At 42.9% G+C, this 24,156-nt stretch overlaps 1 protein-coding gene across 1 annotated transcript; it reads left to right on the top strand.

Annotated features, from left to right (window-relative positions):
- Nucleotides 1-13,533: 13,533 nt before the first annotated feature.
- Nucleotides 13,534-14,453, top strand: RPP38 (ribonuclease P/MRP subunit p38; the record flags this gene model as incomplete). Its single annotated transcript, XM_079701048.1, has 1 exon — nucleotides 13,534-14,453. The coding sequence occupies one exon, from the start codon at nucleotides 13,534-13,536 to the stop codon at nucleotides 14,377-14,379; it is 846 nt and encodes a 281-aa protein (XP_079557174.1). The 3' UTR covers nucleotides 14,380-14,453.
- Between the last annotated feature and the right edge of the window lie 9,703 nt (nucleotides 14,454-24,156).

Below are 24,156 nucleotides of genomic sequence, written 5' to 3'. Positions count from 1 at the left end.
CTTCTCCACCCTGCAGCCAGAGTTAGTGTCCTCTCATCCAAAGGGCATCCTGCACCCCTGCTGCCTGCATGTTTCAGGGACCTCCCAGCTCTCTTATGATAAACCCCAAACTCTTTTTGCCATACAGGTGGCTCTAATGCTTGTCAGGCCCTCGGTAAAGCTCACCTATGAGATTTTCCCGGGAAGAACCCCTTCAGGGCTCCGAGACGGTTCCAAACTGCCATGTCGCCACACTGGCTTCCGTCACCCACAAGCACGGGAGAAGAGCAGGGGCGAAGGATGGGCAGCAGAGGGAGGCGGCCCCGACACAAACAGGGCTCCTGGAGGCTCGTGTCTCCCTGGAGGTGCCCGGCCAGCTTCTGAAGGTGAAGCTGCAGTGAGTTTTGGAGGGAGTGCTTTCCAAGCCCGCGGAGGTGTGGCTGTCCACTGAAACAGGACTCTGCTGAGCGATGGCCATGACGGCTGGACCCCTGAGCAAGGTCCTCTCGGCCAGGCTGCCCGGCATCCAGAGCAGCGCAGGTTTCCTGTTCAGCCCTCACTGGCCGCTGTTTCCTTGCAGCACCTGGTCGATCTCACCTTCTCACTGGGCTCCACGACGCTCATGATCTTCAAGGGTAGTGAGCGCGGCCTGGCCTCCCCACGTGTTTCCTTTTTCCCTGCCCCTGCTCTCGCTCCACGAGGCGTGAGTGTCTGCCACCGGCCTCTGCTTCAGGTTCCTTCTGACAAACCTGAAACACGCTGTTTCAGGATGAACTTGAACTTGAACCTTGTGAAGAAGCCCCCTGCTGGTCCTTCGGAGGAAAGGCTGGGGTGGCTTATCCTTCGGAGGTTGCCCAGTGGATAGAGTTTCCTTTGGACACAGACTGGGGCAAACTGGTTCTTTCTGTGGCTCTGCCACTACTTCTGATGTGTGGGTGGAAGAAGTGGCCAAAGGGACACACTTGGGAGACTGTGTTGGGCTGGGGACACATCCCGGCTTCCCTCTGTGGGGCACAGCCCTGAGGCCTCAGCGAGCTGCACCACTTGGATCCCCATGCAGGTGTGGCTTTGTCAGGGAGACTGGGGTGTGGAGGGGTGCGGAGGCTGTGGAGCCCTTGACCTCGGCACAGTTAGGCCATCTTTGCCTTTCTGCGTGGAGGCCTCGCCAAGGCCGGCCCACTCCCAAAGCAGGGAGTTCCTGCATTGGTTTGTGCTGGTGGAGCGGACGCTGTTCCTGAAGGTGAGGCACTCTCTTCCCCTCCTTGGCTTTGCTGCTGCCCTGACGCCTGGTCCTCCTCAGGTGGCTTGTGTTCTGTGCTGCTCCTCTGAGTATGCTTAGGATGGGAGTTAGTGGTGGGGGCAGCTAGTTAGCTGACACCCCACTGCTGTGTGTTGGCAGAAACTTCATGCGGGTCCTTGGTGTGCTGCTGTTGGTTAGATCCACTGGAGCCTGGGGTTTCAGGGCAGTGACATGGCCCTCTTGCTCAGCTGTCTTGTGCCTCAGAAGCAAACACATGGCCATGACTTGGTTGTGCTTCTGGCCATCAGCGAGCCTTGGATCTCTTCCATGTTGTCACACATGGACACCATCAACTCAGTTGGCCTGGGTTCCTGGTAGTCAGAGAGTGGCTCCACAGAAGGCTTGAGTTCATCTTCATGACCTGTATTCATCCATGGATCTTTCTGGGTGGGCTCTAAAGTGCCTTTCTTGCTGGAATTGAGAATGAGGAATTTCTTGAGCAGTTTTTCACATCTCCTGGACATGTGAAAGGGCATATGGTATATACCACTGACTACCCTCTCCTGTGCTCCTTGAAGGCAGGGGTCCATCAAAAGGTGGGGGTATGCTGACTGGTATATATAGAATGACCCTCAGACTCCACACATCTACTGTGGGCCCATCTTATTTGGACCTGAAAGTGTTCCAGGGCGGCCTCAAGGGGGACTGCCAACGAACGTATCCAGCTTGTTGCCAAAGGTGAATTCGTTGCTGAAGCCAGTCTCCAAACTTGATTTTCATATCAGCATCCAAAAGCAGGTGTTCTGCCTTTAACTCTATGAATAACGCACTTCTGGTGACAGTACTCCACTGATGGAATTTGCCAGGACCTCTTTTTCTTGTGGACTTCCATGAACCACTAGGTACTCAAACACATCTCTTCCACTGGGTACCTCCTGACAAGGCAGAGTGGATCGCTACAAATAATTGTTTTGGGATGGCTCAAGTCCTTCATGATTCTTACTTCAAGGGACGGTCTCTGGAGTTTGGAGGAGTTTGGCTAAGCCTTGTCAATGATCTTCATGACCACCTCTTTCCCAAGTCAGGATGTACTGGGCCAACTTCGCTTGGTCAAGTTGCCCTTGGCGATGGTCTTGACTGCCAGTGGTTGTCAATATGGTGTCCTCCTCAGCAGAGATGGCTGAGATGACTGCAGCATGTTGGACTTACTGCTGACGTGGGAGTCAGGGTGTCCCAAGGTCAACTTAAAATTGGGGGAAGCTGGTCAGAAACTTGACCCAAATCACCTCAAAAGAAAATCACTTCCAGACTCCCCCTGATGAACTGATCTTTATAATGGAATCAAAACATAATGCCAGACGTCAAATAAATAAGACCAAATACTGACAAACCTAAGTAAAAGGAAAGAGAGAAAACATAATTTTAAAAAGAAAAAAGCGAAAAAAGAAAAAAAAAAGATGAAAATGTGAAAAAAATGTTTTAAAAAAAAGAAGGAAAAAAGAACAAAGAAAAAAATGGGGGGAAAAAAGTAAAAATTTGTAACAGACAAAAACCCCACCATATCAATGAGAAAAGTTGGTCAGAGTTCTTCCAGTCACTGAAAACCAGCATCTTGAGCTAGAAGAACTGAAAAGTAGCCCAGCCAGGGAGCTAAATAAAGGTTCAAAATTTCATAACAATGGCTTCTTGTGAGGCCATACCAAGAAATGGGCCTATCCAAGCTGGGGATCATCACAGTGGTTTTCTCACTTTGTGGACTCTAAAACACTTTATTCTTTTAAATAAATTATTAAACCCCCCCAAGAGCTTTTTGATTAATGGGTTATAGCTATAAACATTTACCTTATTAGAAATTAAAACCTGGGGACTTCCCTGGTGGTACAGTGGTTAAGACTCCGTGCTCCCAATGCAGGGGCCCTGGATTCAACCTCTGGTCAGGGAACTAGGTCCCACATGCATGCCGCAACTAAGAGTTTGCATGCCACAACTAAGGAGCCAGCGAGCTGCAACTAAGGAGCCTGCCTGCCACAACTAAGACCCAGCACAACCAAATAAATAAATTAATTTTTAAAAAAGGAAATTAAAACCTGTAGGATGCTTCAGCAGCTTTTTCATTTCTAGTTTGAAAAGCTATAATAATGTTTGGCTTTGAAGAGCTCATACTAGCTACACTAAAATAAAAGTTATATATGAAGCAAACTTCATTTTTCAAAGATTTTCTTTTGAACATAGGTTAAAATTTTCTACTGATTTTATATTTTTTCCTGCTTTGTTACATTTTCTATGATGAGTTTAACCTTATTATTTTACTAGTCACTAATCAGAAATATCAGCTTTTTCCATAAATATAAGTGGTTTTAAATGATACATTAACTACTATGATACGGTTCTCCATTTCTGCTATGTGGTTTTGTGTGATTGGCTGAATTTGTTCATGGTCTGATTGGCCTAAACACCTGTCAATGATGAATATTCACAAGTAAGGAAGTGAAAAGACTCACACTAGTGTTGTATATTTGAAATGAGTCTATTAGTGCTACCAAATCCATTACGAACTGGTCCATGGGGAGAAAATCAAAACAGGATTCTTAGTACCTTCTGACTAAAAGATGAGGTCAAGTCACTTCTAAGCTAGTAAAGTTAGAAAGTCAGCGATGTCCTAACACTGAATTAGTGATTACGGTACAGGTGATTATGTCACAACTTTATATGAATAAATAATTTTATACAAAAACATTTTAATAAATATAATTTCCTGAAACAACAAACAACCAGTACAACTTCCCAAAACAACTAAGTAGGCATAGCCTAGACATGGAAGGTTACATTACATATCATTTTAAAGTTAGGATTTTTGAAGAGAACTCCTTGCAAAAAACTAACCAGGGACCTCCCTCGTGGCACTGGGGTTGAGAATCCACCTGCCAATGCAGGGGACATGGGTTCGAGCCCTGGTCCGGGAAGATCCCACATGCCGCGGAGCAACTAAGCCTGTGCACCACAACTACTGAGCCTGTGCTCTAGAGCCCGTGAGCCACAACTACTGAGCCTGTGCTCTAGAACCCGTGAGCCACAACTACTGAGCCTGCATGCTGCAACTACTGAAGCCCGCATGCCTACAGCCCATGCTCCGCAACAAGAGAAGCCACCACAATGAGAAACCTGTGCACCGCAACAGAGTAGCCCCCGCTCGCCGCAACTAGAGAAAGCCTGCGTTCAGCAATGAAGACCTAACTCAGCCAAAAATAAATAAATAAAATGAATAAATTTATTTTTTAAAAAAAACTGACCAGGATGATTTCACTGTAACAAGTTTCAGAAAAAGACAGTATCTGACAGGAGGCACTTTTACTTTTATTTGGTTTAATATTTATATTTTTAGAGTTTTCAAAGTAAAGGTTCATAAATATCTTCCAGCTTTTACCCAGCCTAACAAGATATAATGGCTACCTCAGAGCTTTGTCTTCTCAAGGTACCACTACCAACAACCTTCTATTTGTTTAATGTTCCTCGTTAAACTTGTGTCATATCTAGCCTTGGTTTCAATGATAATACATAGACAGGGCTGAATTAAAGTACAGATGGCTCATAATTTTGTTTCCACCCTGCTCGTTTGGTTATCATATTGCATGTGTTTTACATATGCATGTCCAATTAATATATTCTGCAACTGAACTTCATTAAACAAAATGTCTCCCTACTGGGGATATCATTGGTTCCCCACCTAGCAGCCTTCCCCCTTCGTTTTTGTCAACAATCCTACTTCTGTTTAGTTATGGAGCCATGATATGCTCAGGGTCCATCTCCAGGAGAAGGCTCATAATTGGTCTCAGCCAGTCTTTTTTGACTCATTCACCTCTGCCAGTGACTGGTGTAGGTGTGAGCCTGTGACCAATGCTGTCCAATGAGCCACAGAGGAAGTCTGTCTGGGCTTCTTAGGAAGATTTTTCTTTCTGATAAAAAGAAAGAAATGCATGAGGGAAAACTTACGGCCACCCACCACATGGTTGTGTAGGATGCGACGATTGGAGCTGTTACCACTAAACCGTGAGCTGGAGAGGACAAGCTTGAGGGCCAGTGCCAAAATTCAGAGGACGGCAAAGGGCAAGTTCAGAAAGCCCTTGGGATTTTGCTGAGATGTATAATCAAATGAGCCAATCGTGGAAAAGATCCAGACTCTAACGACAGATGGTAACTACTGAATAACAGCTTGCAGTAGGATGCTTTGTTACCTGCAGACTGAAAAGGTCACTGATTTTGCAGCTCATCACTAAAGTTCTTCTAGTCACTGATTTTAAAATAACTGATTACTGTTTGTATAACAATTGTTATGTATGATACAGTAACAATCACACTGTGATGGTTAATTTTATGTGTCAACTTGACTGGCCCGATTAAACATTATTTCATTATTTCTTTGTGTGTCTCTGGGGGTGTTTCTGGATGAGACTAGCAGTTGAATCAATGGACTCAGTAAAGTAGATCCCCCTCCCCAATGCAGGTGGGCATCATCCAATCCACTGAGGGCCTGAACAGAACAAAAGTCAGAGGGAGGAGGAATCTCCCCCCTTGTTTCTTGCTTCCCTGATTGAGCTGGGACATCCCATCTCACCTTCTCCTGCCCTTGGACTGGGATTCACACCATCGGCTCCCCTGATTGTCAGGCCATTGGGTTTAAACTGGAACAACATCACCAGCTTTCCTGGGTTCCCAGCTGGCAGACAGCAGATTGTGGCACATCTCAGGCTCCATAATTCACATCTGTTACCTCCTACTGGTTCTACTTCTCTGGAGAACTCTAATACACACATACAGAGCAAAGATTAGGATGACACAGAGGGAAAGAAGAATCTGGTGCTCAATTCTCTTATATTCCTCTATTGACAAACTTTCTTGTTGGTAACTTTCTTTCATCAAAAAATTGTGGCTAATGACATAACTTATCACCAAGGCTCTTAAATCATTCTTACATCATGGCAAGCATATAAATCTAACCACAGTACAATTCTAGAATGAATATAAAAATAACGTTTTATATTCAAAGACCAAGTTGAGGTTCTACATGGTAAAATAACGGTAACAGCTATTATTAAAAAGTAAACTGAGGGCTTCCCTGGTGGTGCAGTGGTTGAGGGTCCGCCTGCCGATGCAGGGGACATGGGTTCGTGCCCCGGTCTAGGAGGATCCCACATGCCGCGGAGCGGCTGGGCCCGTGGGCCATGGCTGCTGAGCGGGCACGTCCGGAGCCTGTGCTCCGCAACGGGAGAGGCCACAACAGTGAGAGGCCCGCATACCACACACACACACACACAAAGTAAACTGATTAGAATAGGATACCAAATATATGAGTTAAAGTGATAACTTCAAGACTATATTTGGGAAATATGGGGAAAAATGTTATATGGAAAGAAAATGAGAACACAAAATTTAATCTATATTATTTACCAATGTAAGTGCACACTTAAATGTGAAACAAATTATAAGGGAACACTGAAAGGAAATGTATTTTGAAGTAATTGGGTCGTGGGACAATTATTTTACTTTTTTGTTGCAATGTTTGTGTGATACAAATGGGAGAGAAATTACCTTTGAAATGTAGTCATTCATTTTAGCAAAATTTTTGTGGAAATTATATTGATTAGTCTTAAAATAGAACAGAAGCACTAAAATCATAGAGGCTTAATTTTTAATAACCTAATTCTTAATTCAGGTTGTCACTAGATTCATCAATTCCATTTACTAAGCAGTTTGTATGTGCCAGGCACTGTACTAAGCATTTTGAGTAGATTATTTCTTCTAATCCTCACATCAGGTACTGTTTTTATCACTTCATAGACAGGGTTAATTAGTTTGCTTTAGGGTCGTGTGACAAGTTAGTGATGAACTTAAGATCTCGACCTTAGCTGGTCTTGCTCCAGAGCCATGGATGTAGTGGCTGCGAATTTTCATAGAGCAAATATAAGCAGAGAAGATGCTCAGGCTACAAATCTGAAACCTTAGGGGTACAAAAACTTAGAAATATTTTTTTCCCATTACTCTAGCATTTCAATCAGACACGTGTTTCTGTTTGTCTTACAGCTTAAAAGCTGGATCTGAGAAGACTTTATTTTTATTTTATTTTTTTTTAGATTTTAAAATATTTATCAGATTACTTTTAAAACATAAGATTCACAAATATTTCATTCTTTTAAAATTATAATTACCTTCCACTTTGATTGAATAATTTCTCATCTTTTTATCCAAAAATTTCTACTGAGAGCTTTAAAACCTTATAATTGGTGGCATTACTTAAAATGTGATTTACATTCATTATTTATCTTTGAAATGATACTTTATAATTTCTTAAGTCAGCGTGGGTTCATTGAATGTTTGAGAGCCACTCTGTAGGTCTAAGCATTAGCCTATAATTTTACAGTAGATGAAGTACTATGTTTTCATTACTTTGAAAAAAAAATAATGACTTTGCAGTTGACTCTTACATTTAACTTTTTTTTTTTTTTTTTTGGTGCGGTACGCAGGCCTCTCACCGCTGTGGCCTCTCCCGTTGCGGAGCACAGGCTCCGGACGCGCAGGCCCAGCGGCCATGGCTCACGGGCCCAGCCGCTCCGCGGCATGTGGGATCTTCCCGGGCCGGGGCACGAACCCGTGTCCCCTGCATCGGCAGGCAGACTCTCAACCACTGCGCTACCAGGGAAGCCCACATTTAACATTTTAGTCTCAGCTTTGCCACCATTAAGTATAACTGTTTGCACTGACCACATAAGAAGCCAAAAAATTACTGGGTCCAAGGTTAATCTAATTCAATTTAAATCTAACAAAGATAACCATAATTAGCAATTTACCACAACAAAAGCCAGAGTTATTACTTTCAAAACTGTATCGATTTGGGAGTAATTAGCCTTAAAATTTAAAACATTATTCTGGGGGTGCTGAAGCTCTTTGAAGAGTTTAATAGTTTCAAGGGTTGAGTGATTTATGAAGTCTAAGCTATTACCTAACACAGGTAACACTGTGGTTGGACCTACTGTCTGAATCTTTATAAATAGATCTTTTTTTTCACTTGATCTGCTTTAGGGTCTAGGGTCACAGCCTTTATCAGTGGTAGTATAAAGTCTAGTCCCCACCAAAAATTTTAAGTATTTTTTAAAATAAATTTAATTTATTTTTATTTTTTGGCTGTGTTGGGTCTTCGTTGCTGCACGTGGGCTTTCTCTAATTGCGGTGAGTTGGGACTACTCTTCATTGCGGTGCACGGGCTTCTCATTGCGGTAGCTTCTCTTGTTGCAGAGTACGGGCCCTAGGCATGCGGGCTTCAGTAGTTGCAGCATGCGGGCTCAGTAGTTGTGGCTCGCGGGCCCTAGAGTGCAGGCTCAGTAGTTGTGGCACACGGGCTTAGTTGCTCCGTGGCACGTGGGATATTCCCAGACCAGGGCTCGAACCCATGTTCCCTGCATTGGCAGGCGGATTCTTAACCACTGTGCCACAAAGGAAGCCCCAAAATTTAAAGTATTATATTAAAAAATCACAAGACACGAGTTTCTTGCCTTCCAATGCCCAAAACGCCCATCTTGTTTCTAATGAATAAGGCGACAGACATGATAGAAACAGGGCAGAGATGAATCAGGACAGTCAGTGACATTTCAAGAACAGAGGAATTCTGTTGGGCCATGAGGTCGGGCTGCCCAAAACTGTTTGTGATCTGAGACTAGTTTAGAACTGCATGTTTGCAGCTCATCATGACGATTTCTTACTATTCATTTTATGAAACAAAAGCCTGTTGTTACACTCAAACTCGTAAATTCGTTCTTTTTAATTTTTCTAATGGTGATTTTTTTAAAAAATTGCACTTTACCCCATCTAACCTGTAATACTCTGACCACATGCATAGCTTTCCATTTTGTTTATGGCCAGTCGGGTACTATGTCGGTGATGAAAATTGAAAACACAGAAACTAGACCAAAGAATGGGAAACAAAAAGAGCGGTGAAGAAGAGATTGAGAAAAGGAGGAAGATATTTAGAAGAGGAATAAAAGTGCTAAGTTAGACTGGAAAGGGAAAAGAAAGGGGTTAGGGAGGGAGGAAACTCACTGGGTCAGAAGCAACCTAAGCTTTCGGGTCTTGGTTCTCGACAAGGGTAAATCAACAGATCCAGAACCCTGACCTTGAAAGTGTTCTTCAGCTGACTTACAATTGCCCATGACTTCCCAGCGACTCCATTCGTAACCATTAAAGTCTCCATTGGCTGGAGTAGCCACAGCAGACATCTGGTGGAGTTTTCTGAACCGCTGTCGCAGAACTCAAGATAGCCTTTATTCTCCTCTTTCCGAGGCTCAAGATCTCCTACACTGGTGCCTGTAAACACGTGGTTTCCTCAATCCACCTCCCCATCCCCCATTTATCTTGATTTCCACGGTGCCGGGGATTCGACAGAGGCTCGGTGATGGGGGAACTGGGTCAGAATTTTGCGTCCCTTAGGCAAGCCAAAAACAGAAAAGTGAGAGGCTCAGACTGCCAGGCACTGAAAGGTAGAATTGGGTTAGAAGAGAGCGGCGTCAGGCGACACCACCAGGCTCCGCAGTCTAACCGCGGTACACTGCTCCCCAGACAGGGCAACGGGGAGAGCAGGTGGCCGGTTACCAGGCAACCTGAGGTCTCGCGAGACACACAAGGCGCATGCGCACTGCCGCTGGCGGGCCTTATCCAGAGCCTCCGACCCGCTCCTAAACTCAGGGCTTTTAGAGAAACCTTCCGTCGCTCTGTTGCGACGCCCTGGGCCGACTTTCCCGTTTGGAAGTGGCCCGATGCAGAAGAATGAAACGTGTTCTCTGAGCCGTTCCTCCTCCCCTTCCCCCGCCCCACCGCGTCGGAAGGCGGGACCCGGGAAGGCGTGGGCTCTGCGCACGCGCAGCGCGGCCGACGTGGAACCAGCGCAGGGGCGACCGTGAGTCGGGGTCTGAGCTGGGGTCTGAGGTCCGGAGGGGCCGCTGGTGGGGATCGAGCCTGGGACTGGGCCGGGTGCGCGCAAGGTCTCCCAGGCTCCCCGTCCCTGGGGCCGCCCCCGCCCGTACCGGCGTGTTTTCCTGCGTCCCGGCCTTGGCTGACGCTCCGCTCTCCGCCTGGAGTTGAGCGTCTGTCGGGTACGAGAAATAGGTAAAGCCCCACCCTGGCCCTTCTGTACTCCGCGGTCTAGAAGTGGAGGCGGACCAGAAAATGACTCCAGTCGCGTGTGTTAAGTAGTGAAGTAGGTAGGCACTCGATAGAGAGGCGGCAGACCATAGGAAGGGAGTAACTCGGGGGTCGGCTACCAGATCCAGAAACACGGAGTCCTCCGAATCCTTCTTCTGCTTTACCCCGAGTTCATCACTTAGTCGGGCGGATTGCACCTCTTAACTGTTTCAAGTAGCATGCATTTCCGTCCGTCCGTCCCCTCTGCGGCGACTCTAGCTAAGGCCACCGTCATTTCTTACCAGGACTACTCTGGAGCCTCTTTGCTGCTTCCAGTCGTGGCAAAGGACTCCTCCTGGCCCGAATCCCCAAAGATCTTTCTATGACGCCTTTCCAGCCACGCCACTCCTGCTTTGAACGTTACAGCCGCTTCCCACTGTACGGTTTGCAAGTGTATTCACCATCTGGTCCTTCCTCGCCTTTCCCGCTCTCTCCGCTCTCTCTAGCATCTCTGCCCCGGCGACACTGACATCATTTTCTTTAATGCAGTTCCCTGGGATGCTCTTCCGAATAGGTACTCCCTTTGGTGGGTATTCTTCACGTGTGGGTTAAAAGGTCACTTCCTCCGGGAGGCCCTTCCTGACCCCCTCAACTGAGTCAGGCCTCTGCTCAGGATCCTGTAGGTCCCTGACCTTAATGTGCATCACATCTTATATTTTACTTGTGGGGAAGTCTCCCACATAGATTCTAAGCCCAGTGAGTTCAGTGGCTGTTTTTGCTTTAATTCATCATCCTTCTGGCTTGGTGCATTGTGGATAATCCACAAATACTTGTTCAAGTAAGAAAGGTGGTGGTAGGGCTGAGGGTGGGAATAGTTCCCCAGGCAGAGGGAATGTGCGTAAAGCCATGGAGGGGAGGGACTGGTGACCTCATTAAACAGTATGTGGTTCCGCGGTGGGGTGTAAGAAGGAAGGCTGATGGTGACATGGGGGACCTTGGATGTCACTCCAGTGAGTGTGCACTTGATCTCATGGGCAGCAGAGGCCTCCAAAGGCACCTCAGCAAGGCCTTCCCAATTTTCTCCTCCAAAGCTGTTACTTGTTCCACTTTGGTTTTGGATTATATCCCATGAAACTCTACTTATCTGAACCACTTGGCTCTTGTCTCCCTCACCTAGATTCTGAAGACAGGAGGAGCTAATGCCCAGAGCAGCACGTAACTGTAAGTGCTTACTCCCTGTTTGAATGCTGAGGCACATGAACTGTAGTTTGTGGTCTGGTAGAGCTCCGATAGATCCTCATATTTTCTCCTTGGTCGTTTATTTCCCTTTTCCTGACCATCTTCAACCTGGTGCCAGCCTCTGCCAGTCACTTCCTTGGATTTGGATGAGCTGCCTCCTGCTTCGCACGGGGATGATGGGGATGGGGGGGTGCTGCACCGGAAGGAAGCAGCTTAGGGGGCAGACGCCGAGTCTCTAGCAGTGGGCAACGCTGACATGAACAAGCTCTGAGCTCACACCCCAGGGAGCTGAGTTTTGGTTTTCCGTGAGAAGGTGATGTAGGAGGAACGTCTGAGGCCAGTGGAGGTCAGGAGACCCTGTCTCAGGCCTGTCCACTGTGGAAAGGCCCCCCGTCCTACACCAATGGTGCCCAATTCCGGTTCCGTATCACATTAAGCTGGGCAGCCTTTTGACAAGTACAGGTGCCCTGCTGTGTTCCCCAGGATTCCGATTCAGCAGACCTGGGGTACGGACCAACCATCTCTATCTTTTTTAAAGTCACATATTATTTTTTAGGTGGAGCCAGGATTGAAAGAGCATAAAATTTGGATTTGGGAAACCAGTTGTGACTCTGGTACTTAACCTGAGTCTGTTTCCTCCTCCACACACAGGGCCATCACACAGGAATCGGGTGAGAACCAAATCATTCTTGGAGTAAGTGCCTTATGACCCACTCCACGGGACACCTGCTCCTCAGCAGCAGCAGCCGGGCTCTTAGGAGGGTGTTTGATTGGAGATTTCATTTTTCATCCTGCCGGGGGCGCTTGGGGGAGCGGGGAGCAGCTGTGCGTGGGATGAATGACCTGGAATGAGAAAATCTGGTTACCTGAAAACAGGAACAGTTCCAAAACCAGACTTCTCCAGTGCTGGCTTGTTTAACTTCCTTCAATTCTGCAACTTGGGTCCCTGTGGTTCCCGGCTGAGCCCAGGAAGAAAACTGAGGGAAGAAAGGAATATGCAGTTGCCTCTGGGCAGGACAAACAGGACATGCTCCTCTGAACAGTGGTTTATAACATTTCCCCAGCAAGGATCCCTGTTACTATTTTGCCTTAACGGATTAATATCTTTAAATTTCATTACAATATTTCCCTAGATTTCATCACATTGTCAGCCAGAGGAACGGCCAGCTTGGACTTATCAGGGGAAGGGGGAATCTGTGTATCCGTGTTTTAGGAAAGACAGACAAGAAACTTAGGGTCCAGGGAGGGAAGGAGACTTACAAAAGGGCACAGAATGAAAGTATCATTTGGATTTTTAGTCATGTGCATACATTATGGTCCCAGTTCTTAAAAAAAAATGACAGCTGGTTAATTATGAATGGCAGAGGCTTCCAGGTCCCTTAGAGACTGTGTGCTGAGGCAGGTGGACTCGGGGACTCACAGAGGTGGTGGTGGGAACTTGTTCAAGGCTGAAACCCAGTACCCGTGACTCAAGAGCTGGAGGTGCTCAGTGAATATTTGCTGAATGGATGGATGGAAGCCTAAGAAGAGGGCAATACAGAAAATGGTAACAAATCTATCAGACTAATACCAGAGGTCCTGAAGAGGATAAATAATTATGAACAAGTAGCAACATGGAACATTTTAAATAAAGGAAATAAATAGAATTTCAGTATGATCGCAATAACGCAAAACATTCATAAATTGCATGTGTATGAATGAAGACCAAATCACAGGAAAAAATGGGGAAAACTTAGAAGTTATGTATGGTCACATATATATATGTACGTGTATATATGTCCTATATAAGTAGGCTTGCTTTAGCCTTTCCAAAATCAGAAAGAGCACAGCCAAGATATCCTTAAGGCGTGCATGTCTAGCTAACACGTGTTTTCCTTTGTCGTTTTGCTCCTCTGTGAAGGGTCTTCAGAATGGCCGCAGCCCCCCAGGCACCAGGGAGGGGCTCTGTGCGGAAGACCAGACCTTTACCTGTGAAGACGTCATTGAACAACCCGTATACCATCCGCTGGAGTGCCCTGGACAGGGAGGATATGCACTTCATACTACAGACCCTGGAGGACAGGATTAAATCTCTCGGGCTTCAGAAGACTGAGGACAGGAAGAGAAAGAAAAAGCAGCCCGCTTTGAAAACACAAAGTGGAGACACGTGCAGCATGGATGTGGACACTGGTGAGGGTCTGAAGGAGGAAAAGCCAGGTGAGCCCCAGGCATCAGGGTGGTCCCCTGCCGACGTCAGAAAGCAGCTTGCCATTGGCATCAACGAGGTCACCAGAGCCTTGGAGAGGAACGAGCTGCTCTTGGTCTTGGCGTGCAAGTCGGCCAAGCCGGCCATCGTCACCGCGCACCTGGTGCCGCTGAGCGCCAGCAGAGGTGTCCCTGCCTGCCAGGTGCCCCGGCTCAGCGAGAGGCTCGCACCCGCCATGGGCTTGACATGCGTCCTGGCCTTGGGGTTCAAAAGAAACACTGCTGCCTTTGCGGAGGAAGTGAGGGCCATCATCCCCAGAGTCCCCCGTCTGGACGTGCCATGGCTCCAAGACACACTTGAAGACCCCGGGGAGAACCTGGAGATGGAATCTTTAGAAAGCCAAGACAAAGAGATTTTGGACACTTCCTTCGAAGACCTCTCTAAATCCAAGAGAAAGCTCACTGAGGGTCAGCAGGCTGCAGTGTTACAACCCCTGAAAATAAAGAAACTGATTCCAAACCCCAATAAGATAAGGAAACCACCCAAAAGTAAAAAAACGGCTTCAAAGTAATCTTGTATAAACCTGTCACTTCATACAGTTGTAAAACGATACCTCGTAGAGAAGCCTTGAAATGAATAAAATGACTTTTACATATATTCTTGGGACACTGTTTAGTATCATTCCTTTCAAATGTGTAAGATTCTCTGTCGAATACAGATACGCTGAAGCATAGGGGCACTGAGTGCAGAGAATATTCAGCGGTATGAATATCAAAAGTTTATTGAAACGTCCATGCTTGTATAAATTCACTTTTTAAAAGGCTGGCACAATGCTTGTGAGCAAGAACATCTGTATCCTGCAACACTGGGCATCCTTCTATCCAAACTTGGCAAATAGGCCACACAAACATGGTTCTAGTTGGCAGGGGAGATGAAACTGGATGGCAGGTGCACCATCAGTTGTAAAGGAAAGATAGTAAATGCCAAGCAATACATTGTCCTCAGAAACAATACCTTATTATTTTTTACTGTCAGTTTGCCTTTCTTTGTAGGCAGGCCTAAACGTAGACTTGGGAGAAAGGCTAAACATTTATCAAAATTGCCAGATAAGGTATACTGACTAGGTAGAATTCACCCCTTTACACGGTTAACTTACTTCCTTGGGACTTTAGCATGTATCCAAAGTATGATGGTAATTAGGTGAAATAAAGCAGGAAGAGAATAAAAAAATAAGCGGAGGAGCTTGGATGCTCAGAGGTGGGTCTGCCATGACAGGGGTCACTCGTGTTATTATATGAAGCAGAATCAGTGCTCTATGTTAAAGTATCTGCTGTTTACAGCACGTGTTTGGAAAAGATGCTTTCTGTAATTTATGGGGAAGGTACTGGCTTGCCAAAGTTTATTTTCAGCCTAAATTCTGGTTGATCTGTGGATTATGCCACCTCCATTTAAATTTACTGAATGCCATCTTGACCAAAAAAAGGCGGGGTGTGTGGGCAAGGATACGTCATGGACCAGAGTATTTCCATTACTGACAAAGGACACGGGGTGGTGTGGGTTTTTTGAATCTGTAAGACACTGTATATTGCATTTAAATTTAGTTCTAACAGCTGCTTTATAAACAAGCAGCTGTACTGATTTTCTACTTTAAAATGCTCATTGGTAACATGTGTAAATTATAAAGAGGCATTATAAAGTGGCAAATGTGCTAGTAATTTATAAATTACTGTATTTAAAAATTACTGAGTAAAAGAACATGAACTCTATTAACTGCAATTACGTAAGTGAATAGAGGAACAATGCCACAGTTTTGTCATGAGGTGAGCCCGTGACACAATTTCTGAGGGACAATCCTGCAATTATTCGAAAACCTACTTCATGTTAAGACTGTGCCATAAAAATGAGCAGAACATAATTCCCAACTGGAGCCTCGACTCTGGATTATGTTAAAAATCTTGTTTACTTAATTCTGGTGTTTCAGTGAATTGGTTCACTTTTGCTTCTGCAGGCATCCTCCTCACGTTAGAAAAAAAAGGTAACACAATTGGGTTTGAATCATCCTATAGGAGAAGTCTTCCCTTGCGTCTTCGAGAAGGAAAACTGTGGTGTCCTAAATTAAGGACGACTTCGGAGCCCACGCGTGCCCCCTAGTGGAGGTCCCAGGGTGCCACAGCTGTGGGGTGGCCTTCAGGATGACGGGAAGCTGCAGAAAGAGGCTTTCTGATTTTTAGAGGAAATCAGAGGCAATAGAACTTTTTCCCTAAAGGGCCAGGTTTAGGCCTTTGGGTCCACAATCTGTCGGAACAACTCAACTCTGCCTGCCACGTACAGGCAACGCATGAATGAATGAGGCCTTGTTCCCATAAAACTTTATTTATGGATGCTGAAATCTGAATTTCCTGTAATTTTTATGTGTCACAAAACATTATATATTTTTTTCTCCTCAACCATTCAAAAATGTAAACACCATTCTTAGCTCGTGGGCTGTACAAAAACAGGCGATGTGCTGAGTTTAGCTCATGGGCCACAGTGTGCTAGCTCCTGCCTGGTTTTTATAAGGTATGATTGTGTCCTTTGACTACTTATAACATGAAGGAAGGGCATCCTGTTGTCGAAGGTGATTAGATTTTTCTGGACTGAACGGCCTAGGCACTGGTACATAAAGGCAGGAAGAAGTATTTACTTTGTGGTATTTGAGTTGAGGCCGTTTTAGGTGGCCTTGTCCAGCATCTTTTTCCCCTTGGGCTATTGGTGATATATACATTATCTATGTACACCGAGAAACTTGGTTTTTCAAATCCTAGATAAAAACACCATCAGTAACAAAACCACAAGACTTATTTACAAATAAGACATCTTCCTAGAGCACGACAGCTTTCATGATAAATTAGAGTCAGGATAAAGAAATATGTGCAATTCTGTGTAAGTAATAAAAAACATTCAAATTATCAGTGTCCTGATGGCACTCAAAAACTCCACTGGGCATGTCTTCTGACTTGAGGGCTTTGATTTTTCTTTTCCTCACGTATCCTGACTGTTGCTGAGAAGAAAAGAGCCTCTGCAGGAGCAGAACAGTCTGGTTTGTCAGGGTTGTGTGCTCTTCAGAGAACACACTTAATGTTTGCCCCAAACCTTGCTTTGGAACCAATCCACGAACCTGCTGATGATCAAAGTACCCATTTGTGTGTTTATTGATTTGGCAACTTTGCTTCTAGAGAAATAGTCAACCAGTACATTTTTATCTCTTCACTGTAACACCTACCACTCATCACTGCGTTACAGAAATGCTGGCTCCATAGATGTTCCCGATGAGATCCTGTGCAGTGACATAAGTAAACCCTTTCCAAATGGCTCCCTCATTCTGCTACATGGACCCACAGACCCTCACTTAATAAACAGAAAGGCAGCAGTTTATCTCCACATAGTGGCAAAGATTTTCTTACACGATTCTGTGATTTCTGTTCAATCCATAGAAAAGCGGTCCATTTCTCTAGAGAGGGACAAATACCTTCTCTTCATTGAGAGACAGTCAGAAGGTTGAAAATTAGAGGAATGTGCTCTTTGTATCCTCCTTCCATCCCTCCTACAAATGGGTCAACAGTGAAAAAAAGGATGAATGTTATTAACATTCTAGCTAGAAATGTGTTCTATTGGTCACCAATGGATGTTTTTCCATCTTTTCTGTTACTGACACTTCGATGTCACTTAGGTTGTGCTTTTATTCTTTGGAATGGCAGTTCCAGGAATCACTAACTAGGATATTAACAAATGATGACATCAGAGTTCTAGAAATAGAAATATCCATCTACTGTAATACGAGTCCGACCTAAAGGGAGGGAAGAAATGGAATAGCAAAAACAAGTGAGCAAGAAAAATTATAATGTAATACAATAGGTCTATATTTTTAAAAAGCTACTAAAGAAAAAACCTCTCAACAATCCGAAGAGAAGCAAATATGGGATTTTCTAGGTAAATTTATCAAGTTTACAAAAGTTTATCAACTTCACTTACCTTTTCAGACTCTGTCCCTGGACACCTCCAGTTGTACAAGTAATACTGTAAATTGCCATCACCTATGCCAAACTTGAGTTTTTCCAAGAATGTTTTATTTTCCATCAAATCTAGCGCATTGAATACATCAAATCCTTTCTGTCAATGTAAAAAAATTTTTTTTAATTTTTAAAGTTTCAAAGGATTAAAGTGTTTTGTATATTATGTATTTCAGTATAACATTTCATTCCCCTACTAATAGCTTGAATTGATAATGCATTTATAATAAGGTTTAATGTCTGCAATATATAGTATGGGTTAGGAATTCAGTTCAAAACTGTCTTATTAAACTAGCAAGCAGTGAATCTGATGGACTCAGCAAGATTATCCAGAAATGCTGAATCGAAAAGTGCAGTCTGATGGCTGACAAAAAATAATCTATTAAAATTTCAGGAAATATTTTGTCCCTCTTTTTGAAGCAAACAGTTGCCTAGATGGCTCTATCACCAGAACTGTTAGTTACTGGCCTTTCTACATTCTGACTTACCTGAACCTACGCTAAGAAATCAAAGCTGTAAAGACTTTAAATCGTGTATCTGTCTTGGGCTGATAATGAGAAATAAATTTAGTAACATTTCAATAGTAAAAACAGAATTTAAGAAAAGGTTAGATAATACTATGCAAAATGTGATATAGATGAAGCACCTACATTTCTATTTCTCAGGGGTTTTACCTTAAATAACTTATTACTGGCCTTTCTGGGGAGGTAGTTGAAAATGAGCTACAAGATCAAAGAAGCAAAGGAGAATGCTGATTTGGGGATCCACTTATAATAGATTAAAAAAAATGTTTCCAATGATCAAATACTAGAAGACTACAAGGAAGACACTTTTGAAGTGTTGCTCCCAATTTCTCGTGAACAATATTTATCTTCTCACTCAGCAATTACATCAAAATGTCCCCGTCAGCTGATTTCAATTTCTTTTTAAAGGAAAATGTTTATTTGTAGCAAGAATTTAACAATTATCCTAACTACCACATTGAGGAAATAGAAAAATAATGCAAATATAGTAAGGAACATTTTGAATTTAATTCTTTTCATTTTAAATCCTTTTAATAATAATTCTAATAGTTAAAATTAAATTTCTTTAATTTTAAAATTCAGAGACTATTTATTTGAATCAAAAAACCTACTGTTGCCAATTATTCACTGCAACACACTCATATTTTCCCCATACAGACAGACCTTGTTTTATTGAGTTTCACAGATTCTGGGTTTTATACAAATTGAAGGTCTATGGCAACCCTGCATCGAGCAAGTCTATCAGAGTCATTTTTCCAATAGCATTTGCTCACTTCACGTCTGTGTGTTCCATTTTGGTAATTCTTGTAATATTTTAAACTTTTTCATTATTATATTTGTTATGGTGATCTGTGATCTCCGATATGACTACAACTCGCTGAAGGCTCAGATGATGGTTAGCATTTTTTTTTTAGCAATAAAGTATTTTAAATTAAGGTCTGTATATTGTTTAAATATGCTAGTGCACACTTAACAGACTACACTATAGTGTAAAGATAACTTTTTAAAAATTTTTTGCGGTACGCGGGCCTCTCACTGTTGTGGCCTCTCCCGTTGCGGAGCACAGGCTCCAGACGTGCAGGCTCAGTGGCCATGGCTCACGGGCCCAGCCGCTCCGTGGCACGTGGGATCTTCCTGGACCGGGGCACGAACCCGTGTCCCCTGCATCAGCAGGCGGACTCTCAACCACTGCGCCACCAGGGAAGCCCCCTAATGATAACTTTTATATGCACTGGGAACCAAAAAACTCGTGTGGCTTGCTTTATTGCAATGCTTGCTTTACTGAAGTGATCTGGAACCAAACCCACAATATCTCCAAGGTACGCCTGTATCATGGGATCACGTTATTTTTCTTATATTCCTTATATTATGAATTTCGTGTATCTTTATATAAGGGTTACCAGTTTCTAAGTTGTACAAAATGTCTTTTTGTACAAAATGTCTTTTTGGTTAAGTTACAACAGAATTAATGATGAAAATAGCCACTAAATTAAAAAAAAAACTCTTATCAAAATTCTTCCTTTGACTGTCAACAGTAAGAAGTATCTCAAACAAATCCCCCCACCGTGTGGAAGAAAATACAAGATGTTTTATATACTCTGATGTACATATTTGGAGACACACACGGGATGACAAGGAGTGAGTTGCGTACCAGCTTGGCGATGATGAGCGCGTCGTTCATGAGGTCCAGCAGCGGCGTCTCTGTGTGGATATTGTAGAAGGAGTAGGCAGCTTTGAGGCTCTTGTGGGCGGGGTGATGCATGACTGTGGAGGGGAGCGTGTAGAAGCTCAGGAAGTCAGTTAGTTTACCACTGGAGTTCTAAAGAACAAAGGCAATGTCAGGTAAACATCTCCTTGAACAAGTTTCATCCAGGCATCTCAGCTCACGTCTTGATCTCTGACTTGCACCACAGCTTTCCGTTAGAATGAAAAGCAACAGCTCATGCTCCGCTCTCCAAGTCTGATGTGGAGCCCCTTACCATATGCTGGGCAGAGGCCAAGGAAGAGCATGGAGCTGTGCCTCAGCCTGAGTGCTCATCAGCAACTGGCATCAAGTTCTTAAGAAGTAGAATGTTCTAAAAGGAATGCTCTCTGGTTGACTAATGAGTCTCTCTAGACTTATGGGACAGTGATAAAAGTAAATTCATTGTTTTTGCAGGAATAAGAGCACAAAGGATTAGAAGGCTACCTTTTCCAACGAAAGGATACTGTATAATAATCTTCTTGGCACAAGGCAGGACTTGTCTCAGCTTAAAGTGAAGTTGGATAGGATTTGGAAGCTGTTTTTTTAGAAGCTTGTAAAAAGGCAGTGGCACTGCACCAAAATATATGTGTGTGAATAACTGAGAAAATCTGAAGCTATCAAAAATCAAAAGGGATGCAAAAGATGGTGTTTGTTTTGTCATCACTGGTATACTTTCAATACAAGAAATTAGCCAGTATTGTTTGCATTGTTTCTATTACCTGCAGTGACCTATGCAAGTCTGCATATAATTCAAACCACGATATATTTGACGTATACAGCTGCGGAGGCTAGATCACATATGCCATTGCTAATATTTGTTTTAGCAGAAAATTCCAGAGGATGTATTATCTGGTTTCTGAGTGCTTCTGATTCACTAAACCTTTTTTTTCAGACACTATGAAATTAAAGATGTTAAGCAAAAGTGAGAGATGACTTAAAGACCTAAATTTTCAGCTTTATTAAGGATTTTCAACTTGAAAAATACCACAGCAGAAATTAGAGGAAAAAAAAAAATCACTGGATGGGCTCAATAGTAGAGTGGAGATGACAGAGGATAGAATCACTGAACTTGAATTTACCCAATCTGAAACGACAGAGAGAAAACAGACTGAAAAAAAAAAAGAATTAAGCCTCAGGGATCTGTGGGGCAGTACCAAAGATTCCCCATTCGTATCATTGGAATCCCAGAGGGAAAGAAGAGAATGTGGGGCTGAAAGAGACAGTGGCTGAAAACTTCCCAAATTTGGCAAAACGGACATAGTAGATTCAAGAAGCCATGTGAACTCTAACAGGATAACCCCAAAGAAATCCACACCAAGACACATCATAATGAAATTTCCAAAAACTAAAGACAGAGAGAGATCTCAAAAGTAGCCACAGAGAAACAACACATTACCTATGGGGAAATACTAATTCAAATGACAGCAGACTGCTCACCTGAAACCACAGAGGCCAGAAGCAAGTGGCACAAGAGCTGAAAGAAAAAAACCGTCCACCATGAATTCTGTATCTGGCGAAACTTTCTTCAGGAAAGAAGGGGAAATAAGGACATTCTCAGACAAATGAAAACTAAAAGAATTTGTTGCTAGCAGACATACCTTTAAGACTGGCTGAAGTACATTCTTCAAATAGAAAGGAAATCATAAAAGAAAGCATCATGGAGCATCAGAAAGGAAGGAAGGAAGAAGGAAGAGAAATCTGGGTACATACTTTGAGCTATGCTTCTTCCTATGAGTTTTATAAATGACTCGATGATTGAAACAAAAATTATGACACCACCTGATACTCAAGACAGTGATAATTTAAACAATGAGACCGTATAGCAGAAACTAACACAACATTGTAAAGCAATTATAGTCTAATAAAGATGTGAAAAAAATGATGAAAAAGTAAAGAGAAGTAAAGTCACTTGAAGTGGTAAAACATGGATACCAGAAGACTGTGATAAGTCACATCTGTATATTGTAATACCCAGAGCAACCATCATGAGACCTACACAGATATACTCAAATGCACTATAAATAAATCGAGACATCCAAAAATGTTCAAGGAACAGGAAGGCAAGGAAACAGCAACAGAGGGACAGAAACCAGAAGAAACAAACAGAAAACATGTATTATAATATAGAAGACTTAAGCTCTAACATATCAATAATCATCAAATGTAAATGGTCAAAAAACACCAATCAAAAGATTCTGGCAGAGTGGATAAGGAAACATGGCCCAAATATATACTGTTTACAAGAAATTCACTTCAAATTCAATGACAGAGATGGGTTGAAAGTAAAAGGACTGAAACAGATATACCATGCAAACATGAATTTTAAAAAAGTAGGAGTGGCTATACACATATACGTCAGAGATACTGTGGGTTGGGTTCCAGACCCCTCAATAAAGCAAATATTGCAATAAAGTGAGTAACACGAATTTTTTTGTTTTCCCAGTTTATATGAAACTGTTGTTCACACTATACCGTAGTCTGTTAAGTATGCAATAGCATTATGTACATACCTTAATATAAAAACACTTTATTGCTAAAAACTGCTAACCGTCATTTGAACTTTCAGCGAGTAGAAGTAGTAACATCAAAGATCACCATAACAAATCTAACCATAATGAAAAAGTTTGAAATATTGCAAGAATTACCAAAATGTGACACAGAGAAACAAAGTGAGCAAACGCTGTTGGAAAAAAATGGCACCAACAGACTTGCTGGACACGGGGTTACCACAAGCTTTCGATTTGTAAAAAATGCAGTATCTGCTTAGTACAATAAAGCGACGTGCAATAAAACGAGGTCTGCCTGTATTAATATACAAGGAAGTAGACTTCAGAGCAAAGAGAACTACTGAAGACAAAGAGGGGTATTACATGATGATAAAATGATCAATCCACTAGAAACTCATGCAGGTCCAACATGTATAAGTACCAAACAAGACCCTCCAGAGACATCAAGAAAAACTGACAGAACTGAAGGGGAAAAAGACAAATCCAGAGTTATAGTTGGGGAATTCCACACCCCTCTCATTAACCGACAGAACTACCAGAATTAAATAAGGGCTATGACTACAGATTCCGTAGCCATTAAAAGGGAATACTATGAACAACTTTATTCTTACAAATTTGACATTTTAGAAGAAGCAGACCAATTCTTCTAAACTGTATTAAAACTCAAACAAGATGAACAGTCCTATAATCATAAAATAAAGTGAATTCATTATTTCAACACAAAAGAATTCTCTAAGGTCAGATGGTTTCAACTGGAGAATTCTAGGAAACATTTAAGGAGTTAACACCAATTCTATATAATTTCTTCTAGAAAACAGAAGAGGAGGTCATACCTCCCAACTCATCTTATGAGGCCAGTAGTATCTTGATACCAAAACCAAACAAAGATAGTACAAAAAAAGAAACTGCAGACCAATATCTCTCACGAACTCAGGAAATACTCAACAAAATATCAGCACTCCAAATCCAATAATGTAGAAAAATTATATACCATAACCAAGTGGATAATTTTTCTAGGTATGCAAGGGTGGTCAAACATTTGAAAATCAATAAATGAACAGACTGAAGAAGAAAAATCATGATTGTATGAATTGAAGCAGAAAAAGCGCTGGACAAAATTCAACACCCATTTATAATAAGAACTCTCAACAAGTTGGGAATTTTCTCAAATCAGTAAGGAGCTTCCATGAAAAACCTACAGCTAACGTCACGGAATAAGATTCATGGGGTAAGACTGAAGGCTTTTCCCCTAATATCAGGAACAAGGCAAGGATGTTGATCTTTACCACTCTTATTCAATAAAGTACTGGAATATCTAGCCCCTGCAATAAGGCAAGAGAAAGGAAGAAAAGGCATACACATGGGAAGGGAAGAAATAAAACTGACCCTATTTGTAGATGACACAATTGTCTATGTGGAAATCCCAAGAAATCTCCAAGTAAATTCCTGGAACTAATAAGTGATTTCAGCAAGCCTGCAGGATACAAGAGCAACAAAGAAAAACCAATTACATTTCTACATACT

The sequence above is a fragment of the Hyperoodon ampullatus genome (assembly GCF_949752795.1).
Source record: "Hyperoodon ampullatus genome assembly, chromosome: 3".
Classification (NCBI taxonomy): Eukaryota; Metazoa; Chordata; class Mammalia; order Artiodactyla; family Ziphiidae; genus Hyperoodon; species Hyperoodon ampullatus.
This window is presented reverse-complemented; position numbering and strand designations above follow the sequence as displayed.